General features: G+C 41.8%; 3 protein-coding genes across 4 annotated transcripts; 2 read left to right on the top strand and 1 right to left on the bottom strand.

The window, feature by feature from the left end:
• Positions 1 to 830: 830 nt before the first annotated feature.
• Positions 831 to 5,341, bottom strand: zc3h10 (zinc finger CCCH-type containing 10). 2 transcript variants are annotated; one of them, XM_022217846.2, is made up of 3 exons: positions 5,233 to 5,341; positions 3,421 to 4,696; positions 831 to 1,824 (listed from the first exon to the last, which is right to left on the bottom strand). In XM_022217846.2, exons 2-3 carry the CDS (start codon positions 4,552 to 4,554, stop codon positions 1,312 to 1,314), a joined length of 1,647 nt encoding a protein of 548 aa, XP_022073538.1. In that variant the 5' UTR covers positions 4,555 to 4,696; positions 5,233 to 5,341; the 3' UTR covers positions 831 to 1,311. The 2 variants fall into 2 exon arrangements, with proteins under 2 accessions (XP_022073538.1, XP_022073536.1); XM_022217844.2 differs by having other exon boundaries at positions 5,117 to 5,309.
• Positions 5,342 to 5,397: 56 nt separating this feature from the next.
• On the top strand, positions 5,398 to 6,583 carry LOC110968048 (dnaJ homolog subfamily B member 9-like). The gene is made up of 2 exons (XM_022217848.2): positions 5,398 to 5,978; positions 6,201 to 6,583. Exons 1-2 carry the CDS (start codon positions 5,747 to 5,749, stop codon positions 6,494 to 6,496), a joined length of 528 nt encoding a protein of 175 aa, XP_022073540.1. The 5' UTR covers positions 5,398 to 5,746; the 3' UTR covers positions 6,497 to 6,583.
• Positions 6,584 to 6,633: 50 nt separating this feature from the next.
• si:dkey-28n18.9 (sorting nexin-6) lies at positions 6,634 to 11,945 on the top strand. Its single transcript, XM_022217847.2, has 14 exons — positions 6,634 to 7,028; positions 7,223 to 7,333; positions 7,435 to 7,542; positions 8,345 to 8,405; positions 8,568 to 8,692; positions 9,549 to 9,632; positions 9,713 to 9,787; positions 9,883 to 9,913; positions 10,030 to 10,117; positions 10,206 to 10,245; positions 10,332 to 10,418; positions 10,515 to 10,604; positions 10,809 to 10,874; positions 11,035 to 11,945. Exons 1-14 carry the CDS (start codon positions 7,023 to 7,025, stop codon positions 11,173 to 11,175), a joined length of 1,113 nt encoding a protein of 370 aa, XP_022073539.2. The 5' UTR covers positions 6,634 to 7,022; the 3' UTR covers positions 11,176 to 11,945.
• Positions 11,946 to 12,653: the final 708 nt, after the last annotated feature.

Below are 12,653 nucleotides of genomic sequence, written 5' to 3'. Positions count from 1 at the left end.
TCAGGTTTCCTGCCAAAGACTGATGGTGCCAAAATTAGATTCTCCTTCTTCCTGGTGTATTGATCAGTTTATAAAGCTGATTTCATCTGGATCGAAGTCAAAAATGTGCAGATACACAGAATTTTACGCCTGTAATGAAATTGTAATGCTTCTTTGAACTAATCATGAAAAAAATTAATTTGCAGTTAATAGTCTAATCAAGCCTGACATGATTATAGTCGATCTTCTTGAACTGTCTCATATTACTTCAGGCTGTATGCTTGGTATGTGTAATATCTGTGTCTATACTGAAAATGAACAGGAGTTATGGATAATCTCTTGGCTGTAGCGAATCTTTGGAATAGAACACAAATAAAGTCAAGTCATTTGGATGAATTATCAATTAAACAAGCTGCATCACGAGATGGACTGTTCCTTTAAAGTTATAACAACCTGGAATAAGATGTGCACCGACAATAATGTAGTACACAGAATAGGTAAAACAATGCAGAGGTATGAGAATAATTGCTTTTGCAGATGGCAATTAGTTATTGGCACAGCCCTGGAATGAGTGCACAGGCAATGGTCATATTGATTCCTATTGCTCTCTGTAAGCCGGCACCAAATGTTCCAGTTGTTTGAAGAGCCACACGGATATGAGGCTTCTGTAGAAAGAGATTACAGTGGAGTTTACACAGTGCAGCTCCTCCCAAACACCTCGAGCAATAGGACGCTCACATGAGGGCTTGTTATTTGAAATCGTGTCTGTCTGGGCATGACCTACCCATCTGCAGCTGTAATTATAAGAGCACATTAAATGAAGAATGAAGAAAGACACAGCTTACACAAAATTCATTGTTGAGTGGTTGTTTTTTTTTTTTAAATGTGCAAAGTACCAAATTTAATTTACACCAGAGCACTCCACAAAAATAGAAACACAAACTGCTTCGAACGTCGTTATGTCTTCACAGCAGTCTTGTGTAAATGGTTCAAACACTACGCATGAATTCACATATTTTCAGTTTGTTGTCATTTTTGGTGTCTGTGGGTGTAAAGATCCCTTTGGTACACAGACCTTTGTCAGAGTTCACAGCTCAGTCAGTCTGCAGGAAAAACATGTTTGTAATGTTGACACCAAACACATAGTTGGAATTTCGGGGCGATAACTGTCTATTCTGCCCCCTGGTGGCGAAATGTAAGAGTCTATTTCTCGTTGCTGTCACTGCTTTGTCATCAGCTGAGTCTCGTACACAGAAAAAGAGAACATCTAAGCCTAAGATCCCATTAAGGATGCTACAGACTGACTCATGGCTACTACAGTCCGGCAGTTTCTCAGTGAGGCAGAGTCGTGATCCTCATGCTTTGACTCGCAATGGGGTACGACACCATCGGGGTGGTGGCGTGACTCATCGTGATGCCAGGCAGAGGCTGTGTCATGGATACTGCTACCGGTGCCACAGAAACAGCCACCGGTGCCATAGAAACAGGAGGGGCCATGCCTTGAGCAATGGTCTGTGCAAGGGCAGCTGACAAGGGGGTTATTTCTGGGTTGAGGTGTGGCGGAGGAGCCGTAGGCGGAGCTGCATTAGTCGGAGGCGCTGCAGGAGCACCGGTGGGAGCTACCAGGTCTTGCTGGGTAACAGGCCGAGGCTGAAGTCCAGCGCTGCTCAGGGTGGTGTGAGTCTGGGCGATGCTATGATTGTAAGAACTTACAGCACCTACAGGGGGCGCCAGACTCTGCTCAGTGGGGGCAGGAGTGGAAGAGAGCGTCATCACCTTGGCCTGGCTTCGGAACTGGGCGTTCTGCTCCAGGAGAACCTCATTTGTGGCAATGAGATTGGAAACCTGAGAAGTACATAGAACATGGCTTAGAAAAAAACGTGCACTGTGTTAAGAAAAAAAACATGACCAGACACTTTTGCACGTTACCAAGCAACTGTACAACTTCATGCAGAATGTTGTGAGGAATGCTCCTAGTATGTTTGTGTCTTGTGATGTTGCCGAATATCGTTTTCCTTCAATAAATGTTCCCAAATACATCCAGTGGGGATGTTTTTTGTTAGGTGACTGTGAAGGGAAATCCCAGGTCTGACATATTTCTTTTGTGTAGGGTCAATAATGCTGGAAGAAAAGTCAGCACAAAAGAATAATTTAACTGTGTGACATAAAGTGATACTTTTTTGGCCAGTATGTGTTTGCTCTACTTGAAGTCACAAACACAAGGTTAGGCAAACACCATCAGACTTCAACATTCCTACATGTTAAAATATAAACTTTATGCATTTATTTCTCATGCTGTCACGCAATCACATTAAGTCTTGTGCTACAAATGTTAAAATTTCTCTGTAATTTTTTTTTAAACCACAAAGTTTCAGATGGTAACAATCCATTTTATTGTAAATTGTATGTCTTAGAAACTTGTAAAGTATGCGTAAAATAAGTTATGAGAATATGAAGATCCTTACTATCATCATATCTCTAGCCGACCTTTGCTAGCTAGCCTGCCAGCTGTATGAGAAAGGCGGAATTTTTTTCAGCTTCTACATAAAAACTGTGGAACCAAGAATTATCAAACTCTAAATTTGATTAATTCATAAATTTTCACTTGTTTCTTAAGAGATGGCTTCACCATTGCTGCTCACCTATTAAAGTTACAAGATATGTCAATTTCAAATGTAGCTGAATACCAAATTTGCTGTTACTTCTTCCCTCTAAAACTGTCAGACATTTAGTACGAGGTCACAATTCAATCAGTTTCTGATGATTATGAAGGCTAAGTTACATGAGCAAAGTTGGAAAAACATCAGTAGTCATACATTTTTTTTTATGGGCAGTAGGAAATACTTACTTTCCACCGATTCTAGCACTATGTAGTTGAAATTAAATCAAATTTACATAGCAAAATATGTCTTAATGTGTAGTTGAGGGATTTTAATATATATTAGTCTGCAAATAGTAATTTCGCCAGATTTCTTAACTCTGATCATAAGAACAAGTTTTCCTGAAGTATTTTAGGACACAAAGAAGCACTGTGTTCACAAGCTGATCTGGCAGGCCCTGTATTAAGATTAAAATGATTCATTTTGTTTCAACTCTCAACTTTCAGTTAAACTGTGACTTGGGAAATAGTGCTTTATTTCTCGGTATTCAAGATAGTGATTATATTCACCTCTGTCAGCAGTGAAAGTGCCATGTTTAAGAAAAAAAATCTGATTTAGATGTACAGAGTAGACAAAACAGCAGCAAAATTTGCCTGAACAGAGTGTTTGTTGACAGTCAACATTTATTCAGACTGTGATGTGATGCTGAATCAATTTTTTTATAAAAGATCATAATAATTGCCATTGGTAGTCTGTGATGATAGATTAATGCCTTTGTAGCCCACAGTATGTAAATGATTTATTATCCAATAATCAGTCATATTGTGCTTCTTATTCTGACCTGCTTCTTCAACTCTTCCACTCTCTTCCTCAGCAGGGAATTTTCCTCCTCCAGGAATCTGTACTCCAGAGGACGAGGTGGCAAGGTGGCTTGAACACCCAACTCGTAGTGCCCACCTCCGCTCCCGTCCGCCAGCCGCAGCCCCTCCAGTCGCCTCCTCTTCAGCTGTAGAGCGGTGTGGTCCATGGAGGCCTCCAGGGACCCAGCATCAAACAGCCCACTCTCAAGCAGGGGGTCATACACTGAGCACGTGCTCCTGTCATATCGTCGTTGTCCTGAAGAACTTAACGACAGACAGCCACTTATCCCACCTCCACCTACTCCCCCAACTCCTGAGATACCTGGATCTCTGCAACCACCTAAGCTGGGGCAGCCTGTTCCCATCATGTTACTCCCACCCCCACCTCCCACAAGTCCTTGCATTCCTCCACAGGCGCCTCCTCCTCCACCACCTGTCAGCCCTCCAGCATTCACCATTCCACTAGCACATGACCCCATGACACCACCCACTCCAACCCTGGAAGGTTCATATTCATAGTCTTTTTTGACATGGCGAAATTTACATTTATTGCCCCTCTGGCACTCTCCCTTCAGGAAGTCTCTGCAGATTGGAACCTCTCCACGGCTATGGGGGAGATCCATGGGGGACAGACCCAGCCGTGCTGCAACTTTCCCTCTTAGTCTGAGGGGTAACTCTCCAGTTTTCTTGTAATAGTCCTCATCCTCTTTAGATCCATGGACAAAGCGGCAGTTGGAGCGCATGCACTCCTTATTCTGGTGGTCATGACAAAAGATGAACTCGTTCTTTTGCACTCCCAAGTCTGGGACCTCATTAAAGTCTGGGTGTCTAAAGCGGCAGCGCTTCCCTCTCTTGCAAACGTTACGTATGAAGTCCCTGCAGACACCGTCCAATGCCAGTCCCGCGCCTTGCCCCCCACAGCCATTGCCATTTCCGAGTGCTCCTCCTCCACCCATACCCCCAGAACCAGAGACGTTCCCTCCAACACTGCCTCCTGAACCTCCTCTGCCCTCCACTGACCCCCCTGCCAAACCAGACCCAGGTCCTCCCTCGTCACCCAGACTACCACCACTCCCACCACCACCTGACAGGTAGGAACTGTCCCGGTCAGGCATGGCGCTGGGCCCAGCTCAAGGAGAAAGTAGCACTCATGTGTATGAGCTGTTGTCTGACGTGGCCTGGCAAACATTCACAACATTCACAAGGAGTCATGAATTGTTCTGTTCCTCAGAGTAATGCAATCTGCCGTTCAACGACCTGAAAGATAAAAACATACACCCAAGATAAGATCTCTAAGTCAAAGATAATACAAACACGGATAGCAAAATGCAGAGAGGGGTCTAGGGTGCAGTTAAACTGGGTATAGCTAGGGCTAAAATATTAGCACGTGAAAAAACCTCGGAAATAATAAGTAGCACTGATGTTATTAATGCTAGAGGATAAGCAGCGTGTGTTGTGGTAAAACACACAAAACACCATATATAACTCTATAAATAACACAGAACAACAACAGGTGATGGTGCACATGCTGTTTGTCGATAAAAGCAGAGTCAGTCATGTCTTTTTCACATCAATAAGGAAGCCTAAAATGGAGCTACGAGCTCATCGTGCTCGTTGCATAGCTAATAGCTAGCGAACGTTATCTAGCTAAGTGGCTAAATGCTAATGTTATCTTACCAAAGCCAAGCCAGCAGTAGAATCCAAAGACGAACCGAGTGACTCACGTGCAAAACCGCCTTTCTCCGAGTGACTAAAAGTTCTACAAATGTTTATGCTAACAACAACAAACAGACCTGTGTTATTTTTGGCAATTCCTCAAGGCCCTGGTGCTGTTTACCACATTTCTTCAAGCATCTTTCATTACCAACGAAGAAGAACGCCGTCTTCCTCTCTGTTTTCCTCCGAATGTTGTTTTCTGTCCTCTAGTGGTGAAAATAGTGAACGGCTTGTAAGTGTGCGTGTAGTTTGCGTTTTTAAACGAGGAAATAAGTCGAATAATGCCTTGTGAATTTATCTGGTGACAGCGCTGTTATTAGCTAAGAATTATAAGAGTTACGAACGACAAGACGTTTGCTTTGATGCCTCTTTATCACGATTTTTGCACGTAGAGACAGAATTTGCATCTTAGATAAACTTGAGTCTTCGGGTTATTAGCAGAAGTCTGTCACAGCTGACGTGTAGATCAGACAGCTGGGCGTGTATGTGGATGAGCTGTCAAAGCGCAAGGTAGCTGCACTTCAAGTAAAACTGCTTGAGAGTTTTTTTGTTGTTTGTTTTTGTTCCTCGTTCTGTGTTGAGACTCTCAACATGGCAGCGCTCGGTGCTTTTCACTGGATGCAAACCTGCATGATCCTGCTGCTCTGCCTGTCTGAACCTCTGCCTGCTGCCTCACAGAATAATTACTATGAAACTCTTAATGTGGAGCCAACAGCAACCGACAGCCAGATAAAGAAGTCTTTCCGCAAGCTGGCCATGAAGTACCACCCAGATAAGAATAAGAGCACCGATGCAGAGAAGACTTTCAGGGAGATTGCTGAAGGTAAACACTTTTTAGTTAATTTTTGACTCCATGTCTAATATGCACAAGAAAGATGATTCCCCCTGTCAAAACATGTGATTTCTTTATAAGCAGCCTGTAGGATTCAATTCAAGGCTGATTTATTAGATCATTTCAGTTTTGTGCACCCATTGAACTTGCATCTGGGTATTCCCTGAAGTAATAACTCCTCTGCTTTCTCCCCTTTGTTTTCTCCTCCTGCAGCCTACACGGTGCTCTCCAACAAGGACAAAAGGAAGCTGTATGACAGTGTGGGCCATGAAGCTTTCCTAAATAATGACCCCGACGACGAGCAGGAGATGAGCTTCTCCTTCAGTTTCTCAGACTTCTTCAGTGACTTTGATGATGGTCCCTTTGTGGATGAGCTACACTTCCACTGGAGCTTTGATCATGGCGTGGCAGATGAGGACGGTCAATACGAACATTACAGCTTTGAGGATCCAGAGTTCAGCTTTTATTTTGGGGATCTCGATGAAAATGAGGACGTGTACCTCTATTAGATATCCAGTATCTTTTTTCCTACACCCCATATGACTGTTACGCTTTAATGTATTTTCTTTTATTGGTAATAAAGTGGAAACATTTAATTGCATCTTGCGCTCATTATGTAGAAATTCTCCTGATCAGTCCTTTGTGTGTATTCTGTCTCTTTTATGGGATGACTTGTAAATTCAGTGGTTTGGAGATTGTAACGCTGACAGAGATAACAGTTTGGACTGTTATGCAGCTTTTCCTATGTGGGTGTGTCGAAGGTCCAGAGTTACTGACTAACACCATTTACCCATCTATTTCCCTGCGCCAGCACTTTAGATTTGGCAGTTTTACTCCGTCTCTCTCAGGGACCATTGTGCACTTTGACCCAGAGGATATCCTGTGCCTCCTCAGCAGTTGTAGTGTGAGCGCATTAAAGCCAACGGACAAAAGATCTGTAAAGCTCTATGCACTTTTTGCTAGATAAAAAGAGATTTAAACATTCTACAAAGCAGATAAAAGACAGACTGGAAACAATAGCTTGCAAGATCTAAAATGATGGTAAGTACGCCTACAAAATGTTGCTGTTTTTGAAAACCTCTGAGTGTCATGTGACAGCGTTTTACTCCAGGCAGACATCCATGAATACAGCATAGGCTGAGGGAAAACTTCTCCCTTTAAAACTACTTTGCAAAGAATGTGAATCTTATCTCAGCTCGTCCTGATCGCATTGACGGTTACATTTTTCAATGCAGGAAGAGGTAAAAGAAGTGACATCTGCTCTGAGCGTCCATGGTCATAACATCAAAATTACAGATGTGGTGAAAGATGGGGATGTGCTTACTTTTGTAATCGTGTCTCAGAAGGTGAGGAAATTCTTCTCCTGTTAAATGTAAATTATTCTACTAAACACTGATGAATCAAATCTTAGAAAAACAGAGCTCTGAGATGACCTGTTGTCTTTCAGCTGTCTGGGACGGGGGAGTACCATGTGGACCGGACCTGGGATGACTTTGAATGGCTGCAGCAGCACCTGTTTTCTCAGGAGGATGTACCTGGCATACAGGGAGTCATAGTCAGTACTTTATTTTATCTGCACAACTTCCCTATTTGAATTCTAAACACAGCCTGTGTGTGTTTTTCTGCTAATATTGTATAAAGAAGATTAATGCAACAGTATTAAAGTTGATCCATCACAATGTAAATTCTTTGGAAGTGTAAACTTTTCTTTTGCAAATGTGTATATCCTGCTTTACCTTTTTTCTAACTGCATACTGTAGCTTCACTTTTGCTGAAGTGGGTGTGCTCAGGATTAAAGAGCTGCCTCTTACTGACAACATGAGCCTTCACTGTTCTTTTGCAACAAAGAAAATCTCAAACCAGTGTATTCATTTTGCAGTGACTCACTGGTTAGAAAATTTGCTACTTCTGATGAGAGCAGTTTTTTTTCTTTTAAATGCTTCCTGCTTTTACTTCCTTACGCCCTCCTTTTCTTTGGAATCAGGAAGCCCGTTTCCATGCTGCTATGCAGAGAAATTAAGTACAAGCTCTGTTGTCACGTTGGACGTTGTGGTTGTTTGCAAGAAAATGCAGCAGTACACTCTCAGGATGTATGTTGCTTTTCTTGCTATTTCCTAGTATGACAGCGCTTGTAGTGAGGCTGTTTTTATGACAAGCACACATTCTGTAATAGGCTGTTTGATCAGGACATAAATGCACAAATAGTAATTCATCTAAGCACTGAATTTCTCATAATACAGTAATCTCTACCAAGCATTTATTGGAAGAGCTCTTTTAAGGAAAAAAATAATAGACAAGCATTTGCTTTGAAAAACGGTATGGAACAAAATAAGATTTCCCTCTTTTTCTTTTTCAAGTTTCCTCCTCTTCCTGCAAAGGCCAATGGGAATACATCTGCCAAGGTTATAAAACAGCTTGGTGAGTACATCTGAACACCTCTGCAAGAAATACAGTGAATTAATGAAAATTTAAAAGTGAAATCAACCAATTAAATTTTCCATTTTCATGCTTATTCTGGTGCACAGTGTCTATCGTGTCATATGAAGTGTTACAATTAAAATGTTGATGGTTTCCCTGCAGGGGTCCTTGGTTTAGGAGAGTGGCAGCCATACGTTAAAGCTCTGGAAACTTTCCTCCAGCTGGTCGCCACTCACAAGATACTCAACAAAAATAAAGCCGTGGAGGTTTTCCTGACTAGCTCAGACGTAAGTGGAAGCAAACGCCTTTCATCTTTACAATTAACTCCAGTAAAATTACCAAATTTTATGTTGCAGCAGAGCATAATGCGATACCTTTTTATGAGAGAGACAGATAGTAAATGGTTAAACTTTTACCAGCATTGCTTTAGAAGAGAGATACTCATGTGACCCATACAGTTCTTCTTGAGATATATGGACCCTCAGTATATTTGGAACCATACACTGCAGAGTTACTGACTCACATGTACTGACCATATTTTATAGTCAGTATATGTGTGTCTATCACAGACTAAAGAATTTCAGAAGATTATTGCTCCACAGATATAGTTTCTATATATTTGTAATGATAAACAGAGCGACATAACAATGACATGTAATCCACAGAGATGAAAGACTAATCAGTTTAACTCTGTCATTTACTCATTTCAAACACAAATAGATTTTTGGGGTCACCCAGGAAATTTCATATTTTCCACTTTTATTCATGTGCTAACGTAATTGCACAAGGGTTTTCTAATCATCACCATTAGCTAACATAATGTAGCATTAGAACACAGGAGTGATGGTTGCTGGAAATGTTCCTCTGTATCCCTATGTGGATATTCCGTTAAGAATCTGCTGTTTCCAGCTAGAACAGTCATTTACCACATTAACAATGTCTAGAGTGTATTTCTGATTACTTTAATGCTATCTTCATTATTTAAAAAAATGCTTTTCTAAGTGATCCCAGACTTTTGAATGCTAGTATATACATAGCCTATACATGTTTTCCAATGAGGGGTGTGTATGTTTAAATATTATTATAGTATGTACTGCATATGGCTAAACAATATTCATAAAATCTTTCTGTTCTTGTGTCCAGGCTCCAGGCAGGCAGAAAGTAAAGAAAAACATTTTCAACCGGCTGAGCCAAGCTGTCGAAGAGATGAGAAAAGAAGGCCATAAGGTGCAGTGTGAAACTTGTACTGTCAGCTTTGTCTTATTTGAGAGTGCAGGGTTTTAACGGTGTAATGACTGTGTCTGCAGGATGTGGATGAGTTCTTTCAAACTGAACGTGATCATAACCTCGTCCTAACTGGCTGTACCAAGACTGCTGCCGAGGTGAGTCAGTCACCTATTTGTTTTTTTACCTGTTTATTTGTCTGCTTCTTTCATACGCCAACGCACACATGGTGTGACTTTCTTTTCTCTTGCAGAAATTTCTAGATATGGTGCTAACCGAGCAAAGTAAGAAAACTGCTGCTTTCACAAAGGGCCCTTTTGTTTAAGTTTGCAAACACAGACAAGAAGTGTCTGATACTATTTGTGAGTGTTACTACGTTACATGTTCTGTTTGTTCGCAGAAATAGCAGTGGCCTGTGGGCACTTTTCAGCTGCTCTGCATCTCTGTGTGGAACCAGGGGAGGATCCTGACAAAAAGGCTTTTTCAAGGTGAGAAAATAATGGAACTGGTCCCAGTCCAATAACACATCAAAGCTGTAGACAAAAATGCAGACAGTTTGGCTATTTTTTCTCACAGGCTTTGTGTGCAAATTTCAGAAGTGTTCAATTCTATGAAGGTAAGCTGATTGTCCTTTTTATCAGAAATATACACAGCAGTAAACAGTGGATTGCTTTCCCACAACATGTGTTTGTGTGTGGGCAGAAAAATATGACGAGTGTTGCTGAGAACAATGTGAACACTCTTGGACTAGGCCTGGACCAGGAGTCACGTTACCAGGAGGCAGAAAAGGTGCATTGTCTAGTTCTAAAATCATTTAATGTTCATCTTATACTGTTTATGTGACTAATAACCCTGTGTATATTATAATTTGTACGTCCAATAAAGGAAATGCTCTTCAGGAGGACCTGCAAACTGGTGGAGCTCGAGAATGCCACAAGGAACGCAGAGAAGGCCAAACCTGTCAAGAAAGAGGCTGTGAGTATCTGCGCTCATTACTTCTGCAGATGCACATACTTTTTTGTAACCAGCAGGTGTCAGCAACATTCTGCTGGCATAATTCAATAGTAGAGCACAGAGCAGTAAGAGGGATGGTGACAAGAAGACATTAGGCGCAAGTATAATCTGATGAAGACATAATGAAGTACATAATGATGATGACTTGATTTCCATATTCATCAGATGGAAGAACTGAAGACAGCAACAAAGACGGAGTTTCAAGAGATTTGTAGAGTGGCTAAACAGGAGGTAAAACATCCACAATCCCTATTTTCAAAGTGACTTCCCACAGTATCAGAATCAGAATCACTTTATTCATCCCCGAAGGGAAATTCAGTTTATTTGGTTTATTCATTAGCATCGTGTTAGGTGACGTTTATGTAACATTTATCTGATGTGTTTCTTCCAGATCAAACAGTTCCAGGGGGTCCGTGTGAAAATGCTGCAGCAGGCTCTGGTTCAGTGGTGTGAAAGGCAACTTCTTACAGCCAAAGAAAGCGCTGACCAGTTCAACCAGCATCTGCAAGCCTTTAGAGAAATGACCCAGTGACCTCAACGCTGCCCTCTTGATGAAGCATCCTCAATACGTCTAAACATAGCACGGGATGCTCCCCAACATGTCCTTCACCTTGTTGCGCTGTAGTCTCTTGCTATACTGGATTCAATTACATTCCGTGTAAATAAAGTAATGAAAAGCAAAGGAGAGAACACACACACTTACTTCCCCCCAGTCTCTCCTCAGCAACACACATTCCAATAAAACCCAGGTAGAAATGATTGTTCTGAGATCTTAGCAGTGGGCTTCGTTGTGTGCTAAAGCTGCTGTGTGTACGTGTTCTGTACTACACTGCTGCATTTGTGCTGAGAGAGTATTTTGCTGCTCTCTGGCCGCTACATCAGCTGGGGTCACACAAAATAAAGTGTGATGAATTGATTCCCAAAGTACCTGCTTGCCTTTGTGTGTGTTTCTTACTCCTGGATCATTAATCAGTTGGTTTGACTGCTCCTGCAAGGACGGGGCAGCAAGGACACCCTGGATTGGCTTTTTGTTTGGCTTTGTTCTGGCTTTGTGAACCTCTGTTAATGCTCTCTCTTGACAATCATTTTATTTACCATGTGATTGTATGAAAATGTTTGTGAGGTCTGACGCAAAACTGTGACACACTTTGCTAAGAATTTCTGCTTGTAAGCTCAATGTCATTCTCCCCTTCTCTGTCTGCTATGGACTGTAGGTTCATATCTCAACACTGCTGTGTGCTTCATCTCATCTGTTCTGGCCTGTGATCTCCCTGTTGGGTGAATAAAGAGGAGTGCTTCTTATTTGAGAGAATGAGTGGAGAGATAGATGACTGGCCTCACAAAAAGAGAGGAAGGAGAAAAGGTCTGTGTGTAGAGTGCTGAGAGTATGTTCTCTACCCTCTCAGACAGATTGAACCTAATGAGTGGAATTGTTTGGTATAGTTGGCAATGGATGTCTCATACAATCCTCCCCTAGGGATGCATATTTTCCTGATGTTCTTGTAACCTGACATCATTTGTATATCTATATCCTGCACTCTCATAAATACTGCTCAGCCTCAGGTAGGTGACAATGCTCACAAATAACACTGAAAGGAAATATAAACGCGGCATGCAAATGACTGTAAAAGGCCGATTTAAAATGCAGCTTTATTCAAATGATCCCACAGACGACAGGAGAAAGACAAAAACAGCTTGTTGGCTGCTGGCATATCAGTTAATGCTGTAGACAGGCACTTAAATGTCCAGAACCCCACCATTTGTCATCTAAAAAATTGTTTCAGACAGCTCTGGACATGTCTGACAAGCTTTTTTGTCTGGGTGGTGTTACTGTTACAACTATAGGCTATCCATGTTTAAACCACACAGTCCACATCTACAGCAGTGGCTCTGTGAGGCTGTGCTTTGAGTTAAATGCTACTGCCCAGGAAGTAACTTCTGCTTGTGAGGCCCAAAATGCTAACATGCTAATTTTAAACAATTGCAGTGTTTGTCATTTCGTTTAGCATG

This window comes from Acanthochromis polyacanthus, chromosome 5, assembly GCF_021347895.1.
Source record: "Acanthochromis polyacanthus isolate Apoly-LR-REF ecotype Palm Island chromosome 5, KAUST_Apoly_ChrSc, whole genome shotgun sequence".
Taxonomy (NCBI): domain Eukaryota; kingdom Metazoa; phylum Chordata; class Actinopteri; family Pomacentridae; genus Acanthochromis; species Acanthochromis polyacanthus.
This window is presented reverse-complemented; position numbering and strand designations above follow the sequence as displayed.